Source organism: Plectropomus leopardus, chromosome 17 (assembly GCF_008729295.1).
Source record: "Plectropomus leopardus isolate mb chromosome 17, YSFRI_Pleo_2.0, whole genome shotgun sequence".
Classification (NCBI taxonomy): domain Eukaryota; kingdom Metazoa; phylum Chordata; class Actinopteri; order Perciformes; family Serranidae; genus Plectropomus; species Plectropomus leopardus.
Window position 1 is genome coordinate 14,667,054 of NC_056479.1, and position 21,330 is coordinate 14,688,383.

Below are 21,330 nucleotides of genomic sequence, written 5' to 3' on the forward strand. Positions count from 1 at the left end.
GAGAGTAGAAGTCTAAAGAAGCAGAATATAAACTGGTACTTTAACTCACAATTGCACAGTACTAAAATGTACTTATTTGTCTGCTGACACAAAGGGCTAATACTCCACAAAGCAAAAGTGCTTCAGATTACTCCCAATATTAATTTATTTTGTGTTGAATTACAATATTTCTTTGAGTCTGTTTCTAAAATAACAACAGACAAAAAAGCTATTAAGACCCCTCAAATCACTGAAATATAGACTATATATGAAATTAAAATAAGATATATGTCTTTGTTAAATTCCCCCTCATTCAATTTAATTTTATGTGTATCATCGTTTTTGCTTTATGTTATGTTTTTTTAATGCATTTAAAATATGTTAGTAAAATTATCATTTTTTAGTGTTTTAAAATAAATCATATGCCTGTACAATGTATTGTGTAATTTGAAAATGGTCAATAAAAATATATAAAATAAAAAGTCTAATATTTATCTTATAATAACAAAAATGTACATGTCGTTGCATTTTTCCGCCGCTAGGGGGAAGAAAACCCCTCCATGTAGTTGTTTCCACGGCGGAAGTGGGAAGTAGGAAGAGCCGTACAGCTGTGAGCTGTGCTCCGTGGCTAACACAGAAGCTAACAGGCTAACCTCAGCGGTGAAAACACCAGGATCCGTTCACTAAACAAGACACCTCGACAGCTACTTTGAGACTTTGAATCTAACATGGGAAAGGGTGGAGGTACATTTGAGAGGCTTCTGGGTGAGTTATCAGCTCATTCGTTTAGTTAATAGTTTATTAGCATACTGTGAGTCAAAGTGCGATGTTTTCCAGCGTATTGTTTTGACAGACGCTGGGGCTGTGGCTTTCAGGCCAGCTAATTTTAGCCTGCTAACAATTTCGCTGCTATTGTTTGAGGCCCACGTAGAGATTACAATATTATTTGTCTGTTATTTTTTACTCTCATCAAAACTGCGCTACCGTATCGTTGTGCTGTCTCTGTGCTACTGGCTAAGCTAAACCAGACTGTTGGTTTCCTTCAGGTTCAGATCAGCTTCACACACGATGTAATATATTCACGATAGCTAATGGTTTAGTAATAACATCACTGTAACATTGACATACATGACATGGTCGGCTGTCCAAAAAAGCCAAGAAGCTAAGAACAACAATGAGATTTGCGAGTTAGCCTCGTGACTTTCAGTGTTTTCTTAAGTTGTTTTTAAGTCCACAACAGGTTGATTAGCTCGTTGCTAGACGAGTGTAATTAGCTATAATTAGCTTTCTAGCTACTAATCTAGTCCTTGTATAGATCAACGTTACACTGATTTAGACACATTTCTATGAAAATACAGCTGGCAAAGCTGACAATGGATGGCTAACTAGCTTAGCTTTCCTTAGCACTCTCCCAGGGAAAAAAAAAACAACAAATTTATCATAAAAGCCGAATTACTGAAAACTGGCGATCACTTTAGATGAAATCAGTATCTTTGGGGTTAAATATCTAACGGTCAGTTATGTATTAATAGCTTTATTATTTAATTTCCAGTAGATGTAGGTTTTAATAATTAACTGCATTAATACAGCACAATTTATGCATAAAATGCAACACCCAGTGCTTAACATAAAAATATACAGTAAATAACCAGTTTAACCCTCTCGGAGCCCTTAGGGTAAAAATGAGTCCATGAAGTCATCTGATAAACTGCTGTGCATTTTGTGCAATATTTTTGTGAAGACCACCAAGTTTGCTGTGTGGTTCTTTGTGTTGTTTTGTGGTTAATTTGCAACACAAACATTAAGAAATATGCACGGCATTATGTAAGAAAGTTCCTAAAACTAGATATTTACACATGGCCTCAAGATCAGATACAAAGCGAAACCTTGATCATGTCACTTGATATTGTGCCATAGCAATGCATATTTCCATATTCCAAAAGTTAAAATTAGTTTAATTATTACCTCAAACCAATTATGAAACCGTTGAGCCAGAGCTTTTTTTGGTCTGAGGCAGTTGTCCATTTTGACAAGGTCAAATGTCATAACACTTAAGTTTGAATCAGTTATGAGACAATATTTAGGGAATGAGAGCTTGTGAACAGAATAATAAATCCAAAACACTGTGCCGCTAAATTATAAGGTATCTTTTAAAAGTAAATAAATACAACATATATCGCACATTGCAGTGATACTTAAGTGAAACCCCAGATGATATCCTTTTGCACATCACACGATGAAAAAAGTGTGTTTGTGTATGCAGAAAAACTTGGATGTAGTTCAGTTATCTGAAAAATTAATGTTTCTTCTTCTGCCACAGTCATTGCTGTTTGATTATGGTTCTCAGAGAAAACATCACTGTGTGACTGCATTAAACAACCTCAAAAGTGTTCAAAAAAGGTGATTCAACACCTCTAAAACATTTTCAACAAAAACTGAATGTTATGACCTCATAAAGTTAGGATTTATTGCAGGACTATATTAAACCGCATTAGTTGTAGCAAAGTTAACTAATAAACTGATTACTTATTGCACATACACAATAGCTATTAAGGCCAAAAGAAAATGGTTTCTATTGTCTATCTTTGATCTGTGAATGTAATTAGGCGAGGGGGAGACCTGTTATTTTTTATGACCTGTTGGTTTGGTGTAGCAGATACTGTGTGATAGATATTTCACGTTTTAAAACATTCGCTACTAATTTCAGATAAAGCCACTAGCCAGTTGCTGCTGGAGACTGACTGGGAATCCATCCTGCAGATCTGTGATCTCATTCGACAAGGAGACACACAGTGAGTGATTCTGCCCTCTTCTCCTCTACATTCAAATCACTAGCTACTGAAGTTGAAAATAGCTCACTCAAGTCTTTGAGTGGCCGTTTTTTCCTTATATTGAGCTGTATTTGTTTTTGTCTTTGCAGAGCTAAATATGCCATTGGGGCGATTAAGAAGAAGCTGAATGACAAAAATCCACATGTGGCCCTCTATGCACTTGAGGTAAGATCTGTGTACAGAAACCCAAAAATCCTTTTTGATCCTTAGGAGAAATTGTGACAGTGGAAATTGTGCCAATGTCTATTTTTATGTTTGCGTCCTGTTGTTCTGTCATAACTTTGACTCCTGATTTTTAGAGAAATGTGTATAACACAGTTGGCAAAGTGACTGAATATGTGACTTCACCCTTCAGGTCCTGGAGTCAGTGGTGAAGAACTGTGGCCAGACAGTTCACGATGAGGTGGCCAGTAAACAAACAATGGAGGAACTGAAGGATTTGCTTAAGGTGACCCTTGCTGTTTTAGTTTCTTGAATATCATAATCTTGCTCTGTTTAATTTCCAATATACTGACCTCAGTCTCATTCCAGTCAAGTTGCTACAATCCGATATTTTATTTTTTTTAGATTTCCTACATAAGTATCAAACATACATTGGCACAGGATTTTTAACCTTAGTTGAAGTCATTACTGGCTTTTCACTGTAAAGTTGGATTTGCAAACGAAGGTGAACTGTGGTCAGGGTTTCAGGCTGCAGTGAAAGAATATTTTATTATAATGTTTTAATGTCACAGTGCCTTTATTGATTCATTGACAAAGGTGAACATCTTCAGATGTCTTGTTCTATCAGCAGTCTGAAACCCAAAGAATATAGAGTTTACAGTGATGTAAAATAAAGAAAAGCAGTAAATCCTCATATTTAAGATGTTGAGGCCAATGAATATTTGACATTTTTGGTGATAAAATGTCTAAAATGATTTTTCTTTTTAGAAATTGTCATTCTGTATTTTTTTTCTGGCAAATTTTCTGTCTATTGACTAATTGATTATTTTTTTGCACCTCTAATCAGGTTTAATAATATCTAAATACCTGTTTAATTGTGTGCTCTGTAAACAAGCACTGGAGGGTTTAGATACAGTGTTTTGCCTTGTTGCACACAGACAGGGTGATTTGTCTGGCCATATTTTGGCTGGAAGCCTTATCACGTCAGGCAGCTGGCTGCAATTCAGCGCGAGCTTGCAATATTTGATTGGAGCCTTGCTGCATCATGTGACACAAGCTCTTGCAGCCCATGCTGGTTTCCACTTCCTGATGATGTCATAGCCTTGTGACAAGAGGGATTTTTTCTAAGACCAAAGGGACTTCCCACCTCAGTGCTTTTCACCAAGCACAATATTGTTTGACTCAGTTTCTGTTTGAAAAGCTCAGTTTTAACAGTGTTGTGGGACAACTGAAATGTAGAATATACACAGAAGAGGGATTTAAAGGTGTCAGAGCCATTTATTTCACTGTGTGGTTCTTTTACCACCAGAAACAGACAGAACCAAATGTCAGAAACAAGATCCTGTACCTGATCCAGGCCTGGGCTCACGCTTTCCGCAACGAACCCAAATATAAGGTGGTCCAAGACACCTATCAGATCATGAAAGTGGAGGGTAGGTGTATTTGTTTATTTATTTATTTATATTTACAGATAAATGTTTCTGTCTTTTCTATGGTTAAAAAAAACAGATATTTTTACATGTAATTATAAATTGTGTTTAAATGACTAAAGCTAAACTGAAACAGTTATGTATCATTGTCAACTTCTGTTAATGTACTAATAGTATCATAATGTATGTTTTACTTGTATGTTTTCTTTTTCTTTTGTCATAGGTCATGTGTTCCCCGAATTTAAAGAGAGTGATGCAATGTTTGCAGCAGAGAGAGTGAGACTTCTTTTTTTTTTTTATACCAATGTAGAGCTAGCATTATGAAATCCATGATGTCTGTAGAATCAGCATAAGTTATGTGGTAAATGCACATGACATTGAGCTATGACTGTTTACAAAGCTCCAGTGACCTGAGATCTGTAGTAATATGTGATGTCTGTCTGCTTTGGCCAGGCCCCGGACTGGGTTGATGCTGAGGAGTGCCACCGGTGCAGAGTCCAATTTGGAGTTATGACAAGAAAGGTAGGCAAGGCTTTCCTGAAACTAGGGCAGGTTTTATGGTTTCCTTCATTCAGTTACAGGAGCGTGTGTGAGTGGAGTATATGTTTATAGCACATACGCAGGAGTTGACCTCGTTTTGTGTTCTTTGCGTTTCCAGCACCATTGTCGAGCCTGTGGCCAGATTTTCTGTGGCAAATGTTCGTCTAAGTACTCGACCATTCCCAAGTTTGGCATCGAGAAGGAAGTGCGTGTGTGCGAGCCCTGCTTTGAGCTGCTTAACAAGTGAGTCCCCAGATCTGATGGAGTGAGTGTGAAGGTTCAGTCTCGGGAGTGTGAAGTATGGTGGCTCTGAGCAGTGACTCTGTATCTGTAGAGGGCTACTCGATTAGCTACAGCACAACACTGGCATTGTAAATGATTGTCTTGCTCAAGTCACGCTGTCTACTTTTGTAGTGTGCATTGCTTTTAGATGTTGTTTTATTCCTTGATCACTTTCAGCCTCTGTTGCTTCTTGGTTTGGGGCAAAAGATTTTAAAAGATTTAATACAGTGTCTTATCCATCATCTTTGCTCTCCCTTAATATGCGCTGAATTTCATTCTCTGTAGAAATGTGCCTTTTTGTTTGTTTTTCTTGTTTCACATCCTCCACCAAGGAGGTCGTTCTCAGTCCCGTTCGTCTGTTAGTCAGTTTAAGTGTATTCCATCACAATTTTGAATTTGCTGTTTTTCATGACAACAAATGTTCTGTAATATATATGAAATTTGGTACATAAACACATTAGGTGCCCTCAAAAAAACAATTATTGATACACTAACTTCGTTACAGTTTTATATGACAAAATGCCTTTAATATAAGGACTCATTGTGCAGTTTCAATGATCCAATTTAAACAATGCTGCAAAATAAGATTTGTGGCCTATAAACACCTCTGAAGAAACATGAAATTTTAGATGAGCGTATTTTTTGTGGTAAGGGGTCTGACTGACTGAAATTATGCACTGTTAAGCCTTTAAAGCCTTAACATTATTTTGCATGACAGTTTTTTGTTTTGATGCAGATCCAAATCTGAATGTCAGTCAATAAAAATTTGTAAACATTTTGTATTATTAGTTTTGTATATATTAGTACAAATGTAAACGATGTAGCAGTATTATCAGGAATGTGTACTTCAAGTATTATTCTGTTTTTTTGTAGACTTTTTGGAACCTGTTTACACGTGGTATTAATCTGGTATGTGACTCAGGTGATCCGATTACAATCGGACAGCTCTGTCTGTTCACACCTGGCATCAAAATGTGTCTCCACATGCATTTTACGTGACTACTTGTGATTGGATCTCACTTCCCTGCTTTATATGCAGATAAACACAGACATCATTTCTTTTAACAAAGAGGTTTTTAACCAGCAGGGGCTTTTCATGCTACATGCACACTTCAGCGCCTGCTGCTAGGAAATTACAGCTGCAGGAGTGTGAGCTCTGCATTAGGGACAGTTGGTGAAAGTTAGTCCACACACAAACAGTGACAGGGCTGAGTGTTGGCATCACACGGCTAATGCTACTTCAGGGTTATTAACAAATTATCTGATAGAGTTGAACCATTTCTGTGTTGTTGTGAGTTAGTTGGGACTGTTTAACTGCTGCTGCTGCTGCTGCTGCTGCTGCTGTGTTAGCTCATGCTAACCAGGCTTTGAACTGAGTGTTAGCTGGGGGCAGAGCAGCTCCAGAGATGGTCCTTTCACTACCTCAGCAGCAACAGAAAGTGGGTGATCAGATAAGCAAGGATAGCAACTGATTAGGGGATTTTTAAAGGTGGACCAGAACACTTGAGCATAAGAATGTGAAACTGATGAAAGAATGTGGTCATCCCACAGATCCCAGATCACCTCCCAGTGCGGTCTGAGCGATCAGATTTCAGGATGCTTTGGGTGCACTCAAACCTGTACTTGGAGCTGTCCACTTGTGATCTGGTCACCAAAAACAAATATTAATACCGGATGTAAACAGGGCCCGTGTTTGTGCCTCCAACAGCATGATCTGATTCATAAAGCTGTTTGTCCTCCCTGATCCCTTTTCCTTACCAGCCACCCCTCCCTCTCTCCTCCACTTAGGAAAGCTGAAGGAAAAGCACCCACCCAGGGCACCACCGAGCTGCCTCCTGAGTACCTGACTAGCCCGCTGTCCCAACAGTCACAGGTAGAAATACAAAATGAGATAAGTCAGTTGATGGTCGGATTGGTTACAGAAGGAAAACAGTCATTCATTAGCATATTTTAATGACTGTCCTGGCCTCACCCTGCTCTGTATTTGAAGATTTTTTTTTCATCCATCATTTTGGTTGTGGGCTGCTTCTGTATCTTACTGTGTCTCTGTTTCTCACCAGATGCCCCCCAAGAGAGATGAGGCAGCACTGCAGGAGGAGGAGGAGCTGCAGCTGGCCATTGCCCTCTCCCAAAGCGAGGCTGAGGAGAAGGAGCGAATGGTGGGTTGCACAGCTGAAATTTTCTTTTTTAATTTGAATGCATGTTTATATGAGAAAGTGATACATTCTGTATGCCTTTATGTATACCAACAGAGGCAAAAGAACTCCTACTCAATGTATCCCAAAGCTGATCCCACTCCAGTGACTTCCTCAGCACCGCCAGTCAGCACCCTCTACACTTCCCCTGTGGTAAGACTTCATCTACATTATTTTCGTGATTAAAACAAGGTTCAGCTTCATTTCAGAAAATCACTGAAATATGTTTTATCACTGATTAATGTGAATATACTCTCTCCAGAACTCCTCTGCTCCATCAGCTGAAGATGTAGACCCTGAGGTACATGCAGTATCTATCTCTTCTTTACCACCCACATTAAAGTAGACTAACCGAAATGTTACGACATGCTTTTAATACTGATGGTAATATGTGTCATTATTCCAGCTGGCCCGTTACCTGAACAGAACGTACTGGGAGAAGAAACAGGAAGAAGCTCGCAAGAGTCCCACCCCCTCGGCCCCTGCTCCTGTGCCATTGGCTGAGCCCCTTCCGCCAATCAGTCAACCTGTAGAAAGTCATGTTCCTGTCCAGCCAGTCAGCATAGTGGAGGTATGTTTAAGCCGTGTGTGTAGAACAGATGTTGCTTTTCACATCTACAACTGGAGTGTGCAGACCATAAATGACTTTGTGTGTTTTGCCTTCAGCAGCAGTACCAGAACGGGGAGTCAGAGGAGAACCATGAGCAGTTCCTGAAGGCTCTACAGAATGCTGTCACCACCTTCCTTAACCGCATGAAGAGCAACCACATGCGCGGGCGCAGCATCACCAACGACAGTGCCGTGCTCTCACTCTTCCAGTCCATTAACAACATGCATCCACAGCTGTTGGACATCCTCAACCAGCTAGACGAGAAGAGATGTGAGTGTTCGCTGTGCAGGGGCTTTAGTGTATCAGTGCATTTCTGTCTCCTTGTATTCGCTGTGTCTGAACTATCACATCGTGTATGTTGTTCGCAGTGTACTACGAGGGGCTACAGGACAAGCTGGCTCAGGTGCGCGATGCTCGAGCAGCCCTCAACGCACTTCGGGACGAACACAGAGAGAAGCTGCGTCGTGCCGCAGAGGAAGCAGAGAGACAGAGGCAGATCCAGCTGGCTCAAAAGCTGGAGATCATGAGACAGAAGAAACAGGTAATGAAGGGAATCTCTTCATTGAAAATACACATTGCTACACTATTCGTTACCAAGCTCACAAGTGTTTGTCTCTGCAGGAGTACCTGGAGATGCAAAGACAGCTGGCCATCCAGCGCCTCCAGGAGCAGGAGAAGGAGAGGCAGATGCGTTTGGAGCAGCAGAAGCACACAATCCAGATGAGAGCCCAAATGCCTGCTTTCTCTTTGCCCTATGCTCAGGTACACACTGCGTACTCCATCGTCAAGCTGTCAAGCTAAACTAACACACTAAATAGTGCAGTGCGTGTATTTTATTGGTAATATCATGACATTTAAATAAAATAGGGATTTAGAAAACATGTTTGCCTTTTCATAAGTCTTTCGGAATACATGTCTGATAAAAAGATGTATGTGCTGTCTCGTAGATGCAGTCTTTGCCCCCTAATGTGGCAGGAGGGGTGGTGTACCAGCCTGGTGCTCCACCCAACTACCCGGGCACCTTCAGCCCGGCTGGCTCTGTGGAGGGTTCACCTATGCACAACATCTATATGAACCAGCCAGGGCAGACTGCACCACCACAGTACCAGGCCATGCCCAGTGCTGCCCCAGGTGAATTTTTATAGCTACACAGTTAGAAAATCAACCATGTTTAATTGTACGACTACAGTGTATATTCCAGTTTACTCCTGTGTGTAACTGATTATTCACTCTTTTTCCAGATCCCAACATGGTTAATGCATACATGTACCAGGCTGCAGGCACCAATGGGCAGCCTGCACCTCCTCCTGGCCAGGCTCCGCCCACTACAAGTCCATCCTACTCCAACTATCAGCCCACGCCTACACAGGGATACCAGGTCTGATTGATAGTTTTCTTATCACTGCATACACAACCATAAAATATTTAAAGATGAATAATTACTAACTGTTGTCCCTGTTGTGTGCAGAACGTGGTGTCTCAGGCCCAGAGTATGCCCCCTATGTCCCAGCCTGCCCCCACTAATGGTATGGCTTACATGGGCTACCAGCCGTACAGCATGCAGAACATGATTTCAGCATTGCCAGGACAAGATCCCAATATGCCCCCCCAACAGCAGTACATGCCAGGCCAGCCGCCCATGTACCAACAGGTCAGTCATGCATTATTTATTTTTCTTCCAGGTGTTAGCATTGCAATTTTAAGAGCTTGCAGCATACTGTGATAAATTCGCTAAAATGTCATGTCATGTCATGATTTTTCGAGTTCTGGTTTTGGAAGTCAGCATTCATTCATTCAACGTATAGAGTAATCGCTGCCACCCTCTCACATGTGAACATTACTCTTTACTATTTAAAATAGTTAAAATATTATTTTATGCAAAGCTGTATTAAGCGAATGTATGTAAGATTTGGGTTGGGGTTTTTTTTGGGAGTACTCGAGTACAGCATAATAATGTAAAACAAGTACTATAGTAATATGAAAATCACTTTAATCACCTTATGCCTATCCCTTATACCAACACAAGAGGCTCAACATTAATGATTTATTGGTAACTTTGTATTTTTGAGGTCATTTCAATCTCAATACTCACTGGTTTTATTTTGACCTTTACTGTTTTTTGTTGCTAGGTGGCTCCCCCTGGTGCCCCGCAGCAACAGCAGCAGCAGCAGCAACAACAACAGCAGCAGCAGCAGCAGCAGCCGCAGGTCCCTCAGGCTGTGCCCGGCAGTGCAGAGGCACAGCTCATCTCCTTCGACTGAAAGTCTGCACGCTGCAGGGTCTGACACACTACACTCTCCTCCTTTGGTCTTTCCCCTCACTCTTTGGACTCTTTCTGCTCTTCTGGAAACACACACACACCTCTCCCACCTTCCACCTCGCTGTGATGTTGTGACAATGTAAAATATTGTGATGATGTTGCAGAACTATTGCTCTCCTTGCCTCTCCCCCACTGAAGTATGGGAATGCGGGGCAAAGCTGCAAGAGAGGGCACCATAATCCCAGACCCTTTCCACCTCTTCCTCCCTCTTTCCAGCTGATATGTATGTAGTATTTCCTTATTAAATGAATAACCGAAGCTCAGAAATAGTCAGTGGTATTCAAGTTTAAAAAATGAAGAAAATATGATAATAATTGAGGAGAAAAAAAGACAAGAAGTAACCATCCTTTGTCTCATATTTTTCTAAAGCAAAATTTGCATGTTAAATTTTCATTATTTTCTGGAATGGAATTGAATTAGTGTAACATATTCTAACAGCTTAGGCAGTGATTAAGAGGCATCTGTATGTGCTGTCTAAGAGATTGTGGGCATGAGGATAAAGAGCTAAGTCTAGGGAGAGGAAGCACAAAGTTCACCATTCCAGTTGTAGTTTACAGTTCCATCCCTTCTCACGTGAACACAAACGAGGGTCATCTTTTCTTGTTTTGGCATTTATTTGTTATTCACAGCTGGAATATTGAGTGTCTGAACTTAGTTCCTTAAATATTGAAACACATTGCAGGGATTGTACATTGTGGGAGGAGTGTTAGAAAATTAGCTAGGTGGTTGTTTAATCCTCAATTAATATACTTTCATAAACTAAATCATTGAAATTACACAACTAGTGACCATAAAATATACATACGAAAGCAGTGCAGCAGCTCTAATCGCATCCTGCATATTTTTATTATGGTGATTTTGTTTCTGATGATAAGTACCATAACAAGACAAGACTGAAAGAAACATAAGACTTTAACCCATAATCAGCTGCAAATAGCCTCCAGACTCCATTCCGTGTGCATTTGGTTGTAACTGATGAGGGTATTTACATAGTGAGTACAAGTGGGAACTATTTTCTAAAGTGTACTCGGCTCTTCAGAACTGTGGAAATGCTTGCAGAGCGAACATTACGTGCCGCATGTATGTATCACGCACCCAATCAGTGATTTCTGTAACCCTTCAGTATCCATCTGTGACCTTCTTTATTCCATCATACTGATTTGTCTGACTTTAAAAAGTAATTTTAAAATTATATTTAATAAATATCTGGTTCTTATTGTCCACTCGCTTCATCTTGTTTTTTTTTTTGCTGTGACCTTGCATAGAATTTAAAAAGAAAGATGAATAGTTTGATAACTTTTATTTGTGTAAATACAGTGTTCTGTGTCACATTCATACATGTTTTAATAAGAGGGGTAAAGGCAGTAATGTTTCATTGATGAGTGAAATGATGAATATGCTTTAAAGGTCCAGTGTGTGGGATTTAGGCAGAAATTGATTATAATAAGTATGTTTTCTTCAGTGTATAATCACTTCCAAATAAGAATTGTAATGTTTTTGATAATGAATGAGCTATTTGTAGGAGCAGATTCTTTTCCACAGAGTCTGCAATGTTGCACCACCATGCTTCTACAGTAGCCCAGAGTGGACAAACCAAACAGTGGCTGTAGTTGGTCTTTTAAGTTTTCACATCAGCCACTTTACTTAGCAGCCACTAAAACCACTTGTTTTTAATGCAAAAACAGCTTAATTCAGTATTTTTACCGGTTTAAATCACTGGGTTTACTGTGGAGAGTAAGAGACCTCTGCAGATAATTTAGCACCCAACAAAAAACAGTCTAGATGTCTGGATTTGAAGTTATTAAAGCAAAAAGTTGAGCATGGATTGTTTTGTTTTTTCATTTTTAAGGGGAGAAGACCTCCGTGGATATTTCAGCACCAGTTAAAACCCTGAACAATGAACACTTGGATTCTAACCAGGAGACGTTTCGGCTGGTTGCAATCTGCAGTCCCTATGGTTAGATGCCACTATGCGCCCCCAAATCATACACACTGTTCCTTTAACATAATACTTCTGCATAATTATGCAACACAGTTTGTTTTTCTTCTCAATGCAGTTTGGCTTCTTAAAGTTTTCTGAAGATGAGGCATTTGTAGTACTCTTCCATCTCAACCTGGAAATAAACAACACATATAAAAGTTATATTGTACGTATTTACGAGTAATTATCCAAACTATCGAATGTGACTCACTATCCTCTCCATACGCATCCCGTTCCCATAGGCCAGCTGTCTCAGCACGTCAATGTCCGGAAGACCCCACTCTGGATTCCTGTGTAGAAATGTTAAATAAGTCAGTCTACTTACACACTAACTGTGGCCATGTTTTATTAAAATAATAAGAGCCCACTCACATTTGTCGAAGCTCTGCATCCAGGTGTTCATTACAACTTGGCGTGATGGTGCCGTTAATAGCGTACACCTGGAACATGTTAAAAACAGTATCAGCTTTTGCTTTGCACTCTAGCATGGTGACATCATACTATAAAACAAGTGTTTGTACGTACCCCATATGTTATTAAAAGAGCATTTTGCTTGAGGATCTGACCAGCTCCATTGAAAACACCCTTGGAAAATGATAAAAGTGTATGAAGCTGTTACTGACACATAAATAATGTTTTATGGCCTTTTACAGATAATATTTTTACCATGAAATATTCATGCAATTTAGCTCAGTATTTTGAGGTGTTTTATTAGGAAACCAGGCCCACCTGTGCTGTTTTGAAGGAGCTGTATTGCAGCAAGTTAATGGCAACAATAACGTCACAGGAGTTGCAAGGAAGGCCTGCCCATTTCTCCCATGGTTCGCTGGCATCCAGGTGGACAGGCTGCAGCACATTCTTTGCATGGATCGCAGCAATGTATGCCTTTATACTGTCAGTGAGTTCAAAATCAGATTCTCACTAAACAGTTACTGTTATTTCATACACATAACTGAAAAAAGTGTACAACCTGTCGCCCGTTGAGCTAACCGTCACACTTGGCTACTGTACTTCCATTCATCTGGATCATTAATAGATTGTTTTTTCTGATACATGTAAAAAAAAGGAAAAAAATCCATATGACACAAACCTGTCCCTAGAGTCTTCTTTGATGTCCGATGGCTGCCAGGTAACAAAGGGCATCTTCTGGGCGAAGCGTATGACATGCTGCCCTGTTCCTGAGCCCAGCTCTAAGGCCATCAGCTGCCTGTGGGACTGGTCCTCCAGCACATCCTCAAGCACTAAACACAGATCCTCCCAGTTCCTCTCTGCCTGGGGAGACAGCAGCATGGTCTGGGGGAGAAAAACAGAAAGACATGTTACCCTGACACCTTATTGCCATCTTGTGTATTGATTTTCTGTCTCAGATTAATCATCTTACCTTCACGGTTTCTGGCTGACTGAGACTAGCTGGGGAATAACATATTGGTGGAGGCTGGTTGTGGTGGATGACTGTGACAGCAGATGGGTGCAGAGATTACCTGGTTAAGAGGATTCCCTCTGGGTTCAGTGCTGGTGCAGTACAGGTGGGACACACATACAAACACACAAGCACACAAAACAGAGGAACAGATCAATTCATACAATAAGTTTTATGTCTGTATAACAATACCAGTAAACATGAAAACTATCATCACAATGTTTGGGATGTCCATAGACTGCAGTATAAAGAGTGTGTTTCCAATTATGAGTGTTTACTGTCATCGTATGGTCATTGTGGGGAACTGCAACAAAATGCTACATCGTGGTTAACAGTATTAGTTAGTATATCAAGGCAGTAACTAAAACATGTATTGGGGAGGCTGTCCACAATAATGTTAGCAAATACATGTAGTTTGTCCAACTGTTGTAGGGGTACCCCAGCAGAACACGGCTCATGGGCGTATTCAGCTAATGTTAATGTCTTTATTATGTTGTATTTGTGAGATAGTCCACGTGAAGTCAAAGTAAAATGTAAATCATTTCTGTTGGGCTGTGTAATTCATATAGACAGTAGTAGTAATATATATAGTAGTAATATATATAATGATTTAAGTACCACTGGGTATGTAAGTTCATGGGCAAAACTTTCACAAATTGTGACTATTGCTTATTGCAGGACTGTGTATACATTAAAAAAAATAACAAACAATTGCATATTTAGACAGACAGATAATAAAAACACACGACAGTGAAATGATGGTCTAGGCTAAGGACTACTACAGAGAGGTGTTATTACAATAACCATGATTATGATGGTAGTGTAAGTACCGGTGGTTGACAGCGTATTGCAGTGTATGATGATTAAATTAAAGTGTAAGTGAATGAAAGAATGATGAATGCTATGTTTTTATAATATCAAGTACAAACTGATGATAACTTTTACACAGGAAAAAAAAACAGATTTTGCATTAGGCTACCATAGCCAGTGACTTTTACTCTTTATTTATTTATTTATTTTTAATAATTAAGTTACTATTTTTAGAAAATGATTAAGAGTAAAAACTGTGAAATAAGAATACTGGAAATACTGGAAAATACGTAATGCAATGAATACAACTATTTAAACATTAATATACATGTTATTTCTATGTATTTATAGTTCTCGGATGTACCTTATAGGTTCCCGTAGGTTTTCTACAGTTCACGCAGTGCATTGTGGGTAGGTCAGGAGCAGAAAGGACGCCATGTGCTTTTGAGGCAGAGGGACTGAAAGGGGAGCCGGCTGTGATAGACTTTGCTTGTTTTATTTTAGAGGCACACGGTGAGCGGGATAAACAGCTCTATTTAACGTTAGCATGTACTGCACCAGACGCTGCCTCCGGACCGCGCTGCGGGCTGCAGCGACCTCACAGCGGTACGTTAACCCACTGACAGTCACGTAACACCGGGCAGCGCTAACGGTACATCAGGGTCTCTGCTTGCATCTTCAAGGGCAGACAGCCGGTGACTCCTGCCGGTTATTTAACTTATAAAACATGCTGTTGTGTCTGCAGCGCGTGTGAATACAGAAGGCGTATTTATTCTGCAGTCAGAGAGGAGTTTCATATTTATCGGCTGTGCGTCAGTATGTTAAGTAATGTTAGCTTTAGCTAGCAGTAACTCCACACTCCACAAGCTGTAGCTGTTTAAACACCATCCAGTACTGTTTATTTAGTCTCAGTTAAAAGCCTCATCACGAGCTTGGTTGTAAAATCCAAACCTGCCATCTGTTTGATTCATTTATCTTCACTAGGCAGCTTTTGACAGCCAAGGTCACACTCGTGTGACTGGAAATTCATGTTTTTGTTTGCCAAATAACCTCAAGCTGCACATCCTAATTTGCCCAGGGTTCAGAAGTACACTGATCATAAACTTGATCCACTGACTGTATGTTCAGGAACCAACAGGGTGCAGCTGCAGCCACCACATCTGACAGTAAAATCCATGCTGTATCGATACAATACAGCACTGATTCCCATCCTGCTGCATGTTTAACACCCTCCTCCATTAAGAGTCAGATATTCCTTAGGACTCACAAGGTTATAAAGTAATGCCCTCAGACTGATTGTTTGACTGATCACCCGTCTAAACTATACTTTATAAAATCTGCTCTCTTAAAACACAGAAAAGTAGCAGATATTCACTGTTCGAAAGGTGGAACTAAGGAATGTTTGGTACTTTCACCTGAGGAAAAAAGGAGTGAAATTATAAAAAAGATCAAAATAGTTTATTATTTATCAATCATGTAATGGCTGAATTGACATATTGTTTTAACTATGCTTTTTTCTTGTAAATTACAACTTTGTAATACCTCCTTGGCCTCCTCAAAGTGTTCAAATGAGTCGTTTAAAGAAAAATCCTTAGACCTGCTCTATTATAAGTACTCACAGGTAAAGACTGTGGCTATTAGATTCTACAATCTATCAGCTACTTAATAGATTGCCATTGTTTCTTTTGTTTTTATTTTATTTTTTTGGCTGGTGCTAATTTCCTACTCTGGAATGCTTCCCCAAAATGCATTATGATCACTAACATTGGCTAAATTAAAGTTAACTTGACAGTGGTACATGGTGAAAAATGTTGAATGTTGAAATAATTGTTTCCCAAAGCCCAAGATGATGTCCTCAAATGTCATGTTTTGTCAGCAACCCAAAGTATTCAGTTTACTGTCATAGAGGAGGAAAGAAAATAGAAAATATTTATATGAAAGGTAGAATCGGTTAATTTAGACCTTAAAAACTACTCAAAAGCGATTCATTATTGATCAAATTATCTGGAGATTCATTCAGTAGTTTACAGCCAATTGATTTAAGGATTAATTTAGTCTCTAGTCTGTACCCAAAGTGAGATACCAACTTTAAACTTATCTCATTGTATAGCTGAGCACTTTTTTGGGAAACGATAGTAACAGTCTTTTTCATACACAAAGACGGAAAAACGAAATGATTGGTAAAGACACATTTAAGATGCCTTCAGATGCCAGATGGGAACTGCAGATGCTCTCAGCTCGTTCTGTATATTCATGGATACACCGTCTTGTTTTTTGAGCTCTGAGGACCAAAGTTAATCCATTCTCATTTTCCAGGCAACAGCTTCAGCGGCAAGCACCAGCCCTGTGCTCTCTCCGACTTCTGAAGACCAGTCCAGCCAGCCAATCAGACGCCATCGCCAGCCCTCCACTAGACGGAGCACCCAAACAATATTCCCCTAAAATCCAACAGCTCGTCAATGACATAGCCAGCCTCACTTTATTAGAGGTGTCGGACCTCAATGAACTCCTCAAGGTTTGTTGAAAATTCATTGAACCTGAACCACAACACACCTGGACAGATAGATTGTTGAGATGCATCTATGCATAGAAATTAAAAAAAAAAAAAAAAAAATTATAAATAAAAATTTACATATATATATATATACACACACACATATATACATATATATATATGTGTGTGTGTGTTTGTGTGTGTATATATGTATATATATGTGTGTGAGTGTCTGTGTATATATGTATATATATATGTATATTTTTATTTAAAAAATTAAATATTTTTTCTTTTTGGTTGCAGAAAACTCTGAACATTCAGGATGTTGGAATGATGCCGATGGGGGCGATGCCTGCGACAGCTCTACCTGCTGCTGTAAGTACAGAGAGTAGATCATATATAACTGCAGCGCCTTACAATATAATGTCATCTGCTACTACATCACTATGAACTACAAGTTAAAAAATGACTTTGAATTTGAATCAACCCTCCTCTCATACACGGCCTTCACATTGTTTCACTGCAAGTTTAACTGATCTCACATCACTTGAGCGCACAAATGAATTTGCTGTTTTTATTCTGTGTGAAACTAGGCTGCAGAAGAGGAGGAGGTGCAAGTCAAGAAAGAGAAGACTCACTTTACAGTAAAATTGACTGAAGTAAAGGCCGCAGAAAAAGTGAAACTTATAAAGGAAGTGAAGAACTGCATCCAAGGCTTGAATCTGGTGCAGGTAGGTCTCATCATTGGTGTTCAGTCCTCAGACCTGATCTGAGTCATTTATAGGTACGCCGTAGAGTTTTTGACCCCTGATAACACCAAAGAGCACGGCTGCGTTCTATTATCCTCAGAAGTCGGAGGTCGAAGCGGTAAATGAAGTCACATCTGAGCTTACTGTGTTCAAGTGCAACAATTTTGAAAACCAAGATGTTGTCACCAAGTTAGCTGTAGTTAGAAATACCAGTTGATATTAACACATACAAACACTGTAGCAACATGTCTGTGTGAAGTATAGATATAGAAGTTGGATCACACTGTGTGCACGACTGTTTCAATGAGACACAAATCAGACAGACGTGTGAATAAACAGTATCTTAATACAGAATTGATGCACAGAGCAGCCGTCATTGATTTTTAAGTCGAGGTTGATGAGGTCTCTCTGACTCTCTGAGTCAGAAATCCGACTCACTCCACCTGGGAACTCAAATTCTGACTCCCCATTGCAAATAAAAGGCATCATAATATATATTCATGGACCTCAGGTGGCAGAGACATGCCAAGAAATGCAGAAAAGCAACAGCACATGCAGCAAAGAGGGCTGCATGTTAGCAAGCATGGTTAAAAGCAATGCAGAATTTAAAATAATTTATACAATTAACTTTGCAAGTATAGATACTTTAAAAATGCTCATGGTACTTTAAAGATGCACACATTGTGTTTAGAAAACTCCCTAAGGAGCGATTTTAGTATTTAGCATAATCTACTGATATAGACTCAAACCAATGCTTTATTTTCCTTTAAAACAGAGCAGCATAGTGCCAGAAGTAGACCTACATTATACATTACGTGACTGCTTTATAGCTCTGTATAAAGAAATATAGTCGTCATCACACCACCGTACTATTTTTTTTCTGTCCCTCCTAAACCAGGCTAAGAAACTAGTGGAAGCCCTGCCACAGGAAATCCGAGCCAACGTATCCAAAGAAGAGGCAGAGAAACTAAAAGCAGCCCTGGAGGCAGCAGGCGGCACCGTGGTGTTGGAATAGATCATCTATTTGCCCACCTGTTCTCCACTGTTTGCTGTCCACGCACTTCATCCTTTATTCTATTTCTTTTTTGTTTTTTTTTACATGACAAAGAGGAGGATCTCGGGAAGCAAAGAAATGCCTTCTGACATTAATACTGTCTCTTAACAGCGTCAGACGGGGCGGTACAACTCAAAACTGAACTCTCCAGGCACACAGCCTGCACACATGGCCGCCCCGCTGTTTGCTTGTCCTTTTGTCTGCTCATGTGTCTGTCTGATGCTTGTGTAGCAAACAAGCTACAGAAAACTGGCCTGGGTGCCAAGTAAGTCAGTTGGTCATTCTGTGTGTGTATGTTTAACTTTACACAGAAGGAAAGATTATGCTTGTACGGACGTGGTTACCACACCCGATGTTGAAGAACAACAGATTCTGTATCCAGTTCAGGGGATGGCAGGGCTGAGTCCTTATTACTCATAGAATTGTTAATAATGTGATTAAAGTTGAAATATCCATATTTGTGTCTTTTCATGTTTTCTTGTGCGTGATTTTATGCAAAATGTTAAATATGCTTACTTTAAACATATGTTAAGAATGAAATTTTAAGATCAGTTTGGTATGTTGTGTTGCCTTAATCATATTATGCAATACTGAGACTGAGAATCTGTATATTATAACTGAGGAAGAAGTGATTATTTTAACAGTATATAGTGCCTGCATTACTGCTGCTGACCACCAGAGGTCGTAAGAGCTCTTGTAATAGTTGGTGAAACGCTCGGTAAAATGGGGTTGATTACTAACTACACACAGCTGAGTGAAACAAGACAGGTGAAACACATGAGGTAATTATCAAAGGCAGGAAATCTCGAGAATAAGGGTGCTTATAACCCATTTGTGGCCACACGTAGTTTGTATTTATGGTATTTTTTTGAACCAATTGATTTGGTGTGTGATCTAATTTTTTTGTCCTGTGATTGGCTCGAAGTACATCCGAGCCAGGTTGAAGACTATAGGCAATAGATGTGGCATTTTCCAGTCTTTGAAACAAGTGCATAATAACGAGATATTGGTAGTGTTCATCTTTTTAATCCTGTGCAATGATTTGTAACTGCTGACTTAACTTCAACAATAATTTTGGCAGGAAAGAAGTTTTCAAAACGGTCATTTATGTTTATGAAATAATGGTGTGGGCTAAGCTAACCTTACACGGCGATAGAACTACTTGAAAGTTGCTTTTTGAAAAGTAATGTTCCCTGACCGGGAATCGAACCCGGGCCGCGGCGGTGAGAGCGCCGAATCCTAACCACTAGACCACCAGGGACGTTGCGAAGAAGGATGGCCACGATAAATTTGATACGTAATTACAAAATCTGGTTGTCACTCTGGGAATATATGTACTGGCTTGCAAGCCGGTTCAGTTAAATTTTGACTGCTGGACAGGGGCACATTAAGAGCCACTTTTTGTTCACGAGTGGTCCTACATGAATGAATATAAGATCTAACCGTATTATTTACGTTTCTCATAAGAATAAACTCATTTTACATAGGCTACACATCAATTCTTCCAATCACTTAGATTAATGATACACTTGGGTACTACATGATCAAGGTGCAAGGCAACATTTAATTGGATAATTTTAGACTGGTTGGAAACAGAATCTATAATGAGAACCCTACTGGTGCTTATTGAAACAGGGCTATTATTGTGCTTGAATAAGTGGCAATTGTGATGAAGACATCAGTAAATCTGGTCCTCTTTCTGTTCTTCAGCTAAAAAAAAATGTGTTTTCCTTAAAATAGAGTGACGCCAAAAAAAAAAGAGTTATGTTTAAAAAGGCAGAATGCCACCTACTGCCTTTTCCCTGTAAGGCAGCTGACAGAGAGGATAATAGAAGGAGAAGTGAGGAGGAGATGACATGCAGCAAAACTCTCAGGTTGAATTAAAGCCAGGAGTAGCTGTGGCACGCACGTCACTCGACTCCCTCAAGAAAGTGTGACAGCTGAAACCAGGAGAAATTTCACACTGACGTTAAAAAATACTTTCCTTTTTTCAGATTCCAGACTGGAAAAAACACTGGGAGTCTGTTGATGTGTGTTTACTAAAAGCATCTCCTGTAAGGAAGATAATTTGCCCAGAAAAAAAACAGCATTATAGAGAAAATGGAAAAAATAACAGGGAACATACTCTGCTGTTTATGCAGTGACAACAAACACCTGGAATACATAGAAGAAAAATAGTAAATTACATTTTGATACTAAAATGACAGTATATGAGCTGGAGACTGGATAAAAGAAAGTGAAAATTGGAAGATTTTGAAAATTAGAAATGGAAATGCTCAAATAAAAAAAAAGTAGGAAAAAGAAATGTACTGTTGATTTTCACAGCAGACATTTTGACTTGATGTTGTAGGAAAAGCACAGGTGTTACTAATAACACTAACAATGGCACGGCAGGGCCCTGAAACTGCAGCATCATTAACTGCATTATTTACACCTGTGTATTTACAACTGTGCCATGTCAAAATAAGAGCAA

General features: G+C 39.5%; 3 protein-coding genes and 1 non-coding gene across 8 annotated transcripts; 2 read left to right on the top strand and 2 right to left on the bottom strand.

Moving 5' to 3' along the window:
• The first annotated feature begins 593 nt into the window (after positions 1 to 593).
• hgs (hepatocyte growth factor-regulated tyrosine kinase substrate) lies at positions 594 to 11,570 on the top strand. Of its 5 annotated transcripts, none has more exons than XM_042504619.1 (20): positions 594 to 744; positions 2,687 to 2,771; positions 2,900 to 2,975; positions 3,166 to 3,258; positions 4,282 to 4,405; positions 4,626 to 4,678; positions 4,856 to 4,924; positions 5,061 to 5,185; positions 6,986 to 7,097; positions 7,285 to 7,383; positions 7,477 to 7,572; positions 7,682 to 7,720; positions 7,826 to 7,990; positions 8,086 to 8,299; positions 8,398 to 8,570; positions 8,651 to 8,791; positions 8,977 to 9,160; positions 9,271 to 9,407; positions 9,498 to 9,680; positions 10,159 to 11,570. In XM_042504619.1, the coding sequence occupies exons 1-20, from the start codon at positions 708 to 710 to the stop codon at positions 10,288 to 10,290; spliced, it is 2,337 nt and encodes a 778-aa protein (XP_042360553.1). In that variant the 5' UTR covers positions 594 to 707; the 3' UTR covers positions 10,291 to 11,570. The 5 variants fall into 5 exon arrangements, with proteins under 5 accessions (XP_042360553.1, XP_042360554.1, XP_042360556.1 ...); XM_042504620.1 differs by having other exon boundaries at positions 8,089 to 8,299; XM_042504622.1 differs by having other exon boundaries at positions 7,013 to 7,097.
• Positions 11,571 to 12,071: 501 nt separating this feature from the next.
• zgc:103625 (methyltransferase-like 26 B) lies at positions 12,072 to 13,620 on the bottom strand. Its single transcript, XM_042504645.1, has 6 exons — positions 13,421 to 13,620; positions 13,060 to 13,222; positions 12,856 to 12,915; positions 12,703 to 12,770; positions 12,542 to 12,620; positions 12,072 to 12,463 (listed from the first exon to the last, which is right to left on the bottom strand). The coding sequence occupies exons 1-6, from the start codon at positions 13,618 to 13,620 to the stop codon at positions 12,416 to 12,418; spliced, it is 618 nt and encodes a 205-aa protein (XP_042360579.1). The 3' UTR covers positions 12,072 to 12,415.
• Positions 13,621 to 14,972: 1,352 nt separating this feature from the next.
• On the top strand, positions 14,973 to 19,314 carry mrpl12 (mitochondrial ribosomal protein L12). Its single transcript, XM_042504644.1, has 5 exons — positions 14,973 to 15,166; positions 16,877 to 17,075; positions 17,358 to 17,429; positions 17,648 to 17,785; positions 18,702 to 19,314. The coding sequence occupies exons 1-5, from the start codon at positions 15,108 to 15,110 to the stop codon at positions 18,816 to 18,818; spliced, it is 585 nt and encodes a 194-aa protein (XP_042360578.1). The 5' UTR covers positions 14,973 to 15,107; the 3' UTR covers positions 18,819 to 19,314.
• Positions 19,315 to 20,046: 732 nt separating this feature from the next.
• Positions 20,047 to 20,118, bottom strand: trnae-cuc. Its single transcript has one exon. It is a non-coding gene; the product is annotated as a tRNA-Glu (tRNA).
• Between the last annotated feature and the right edge of the window lie 1,212 nt (positions 20,119 to 21,330).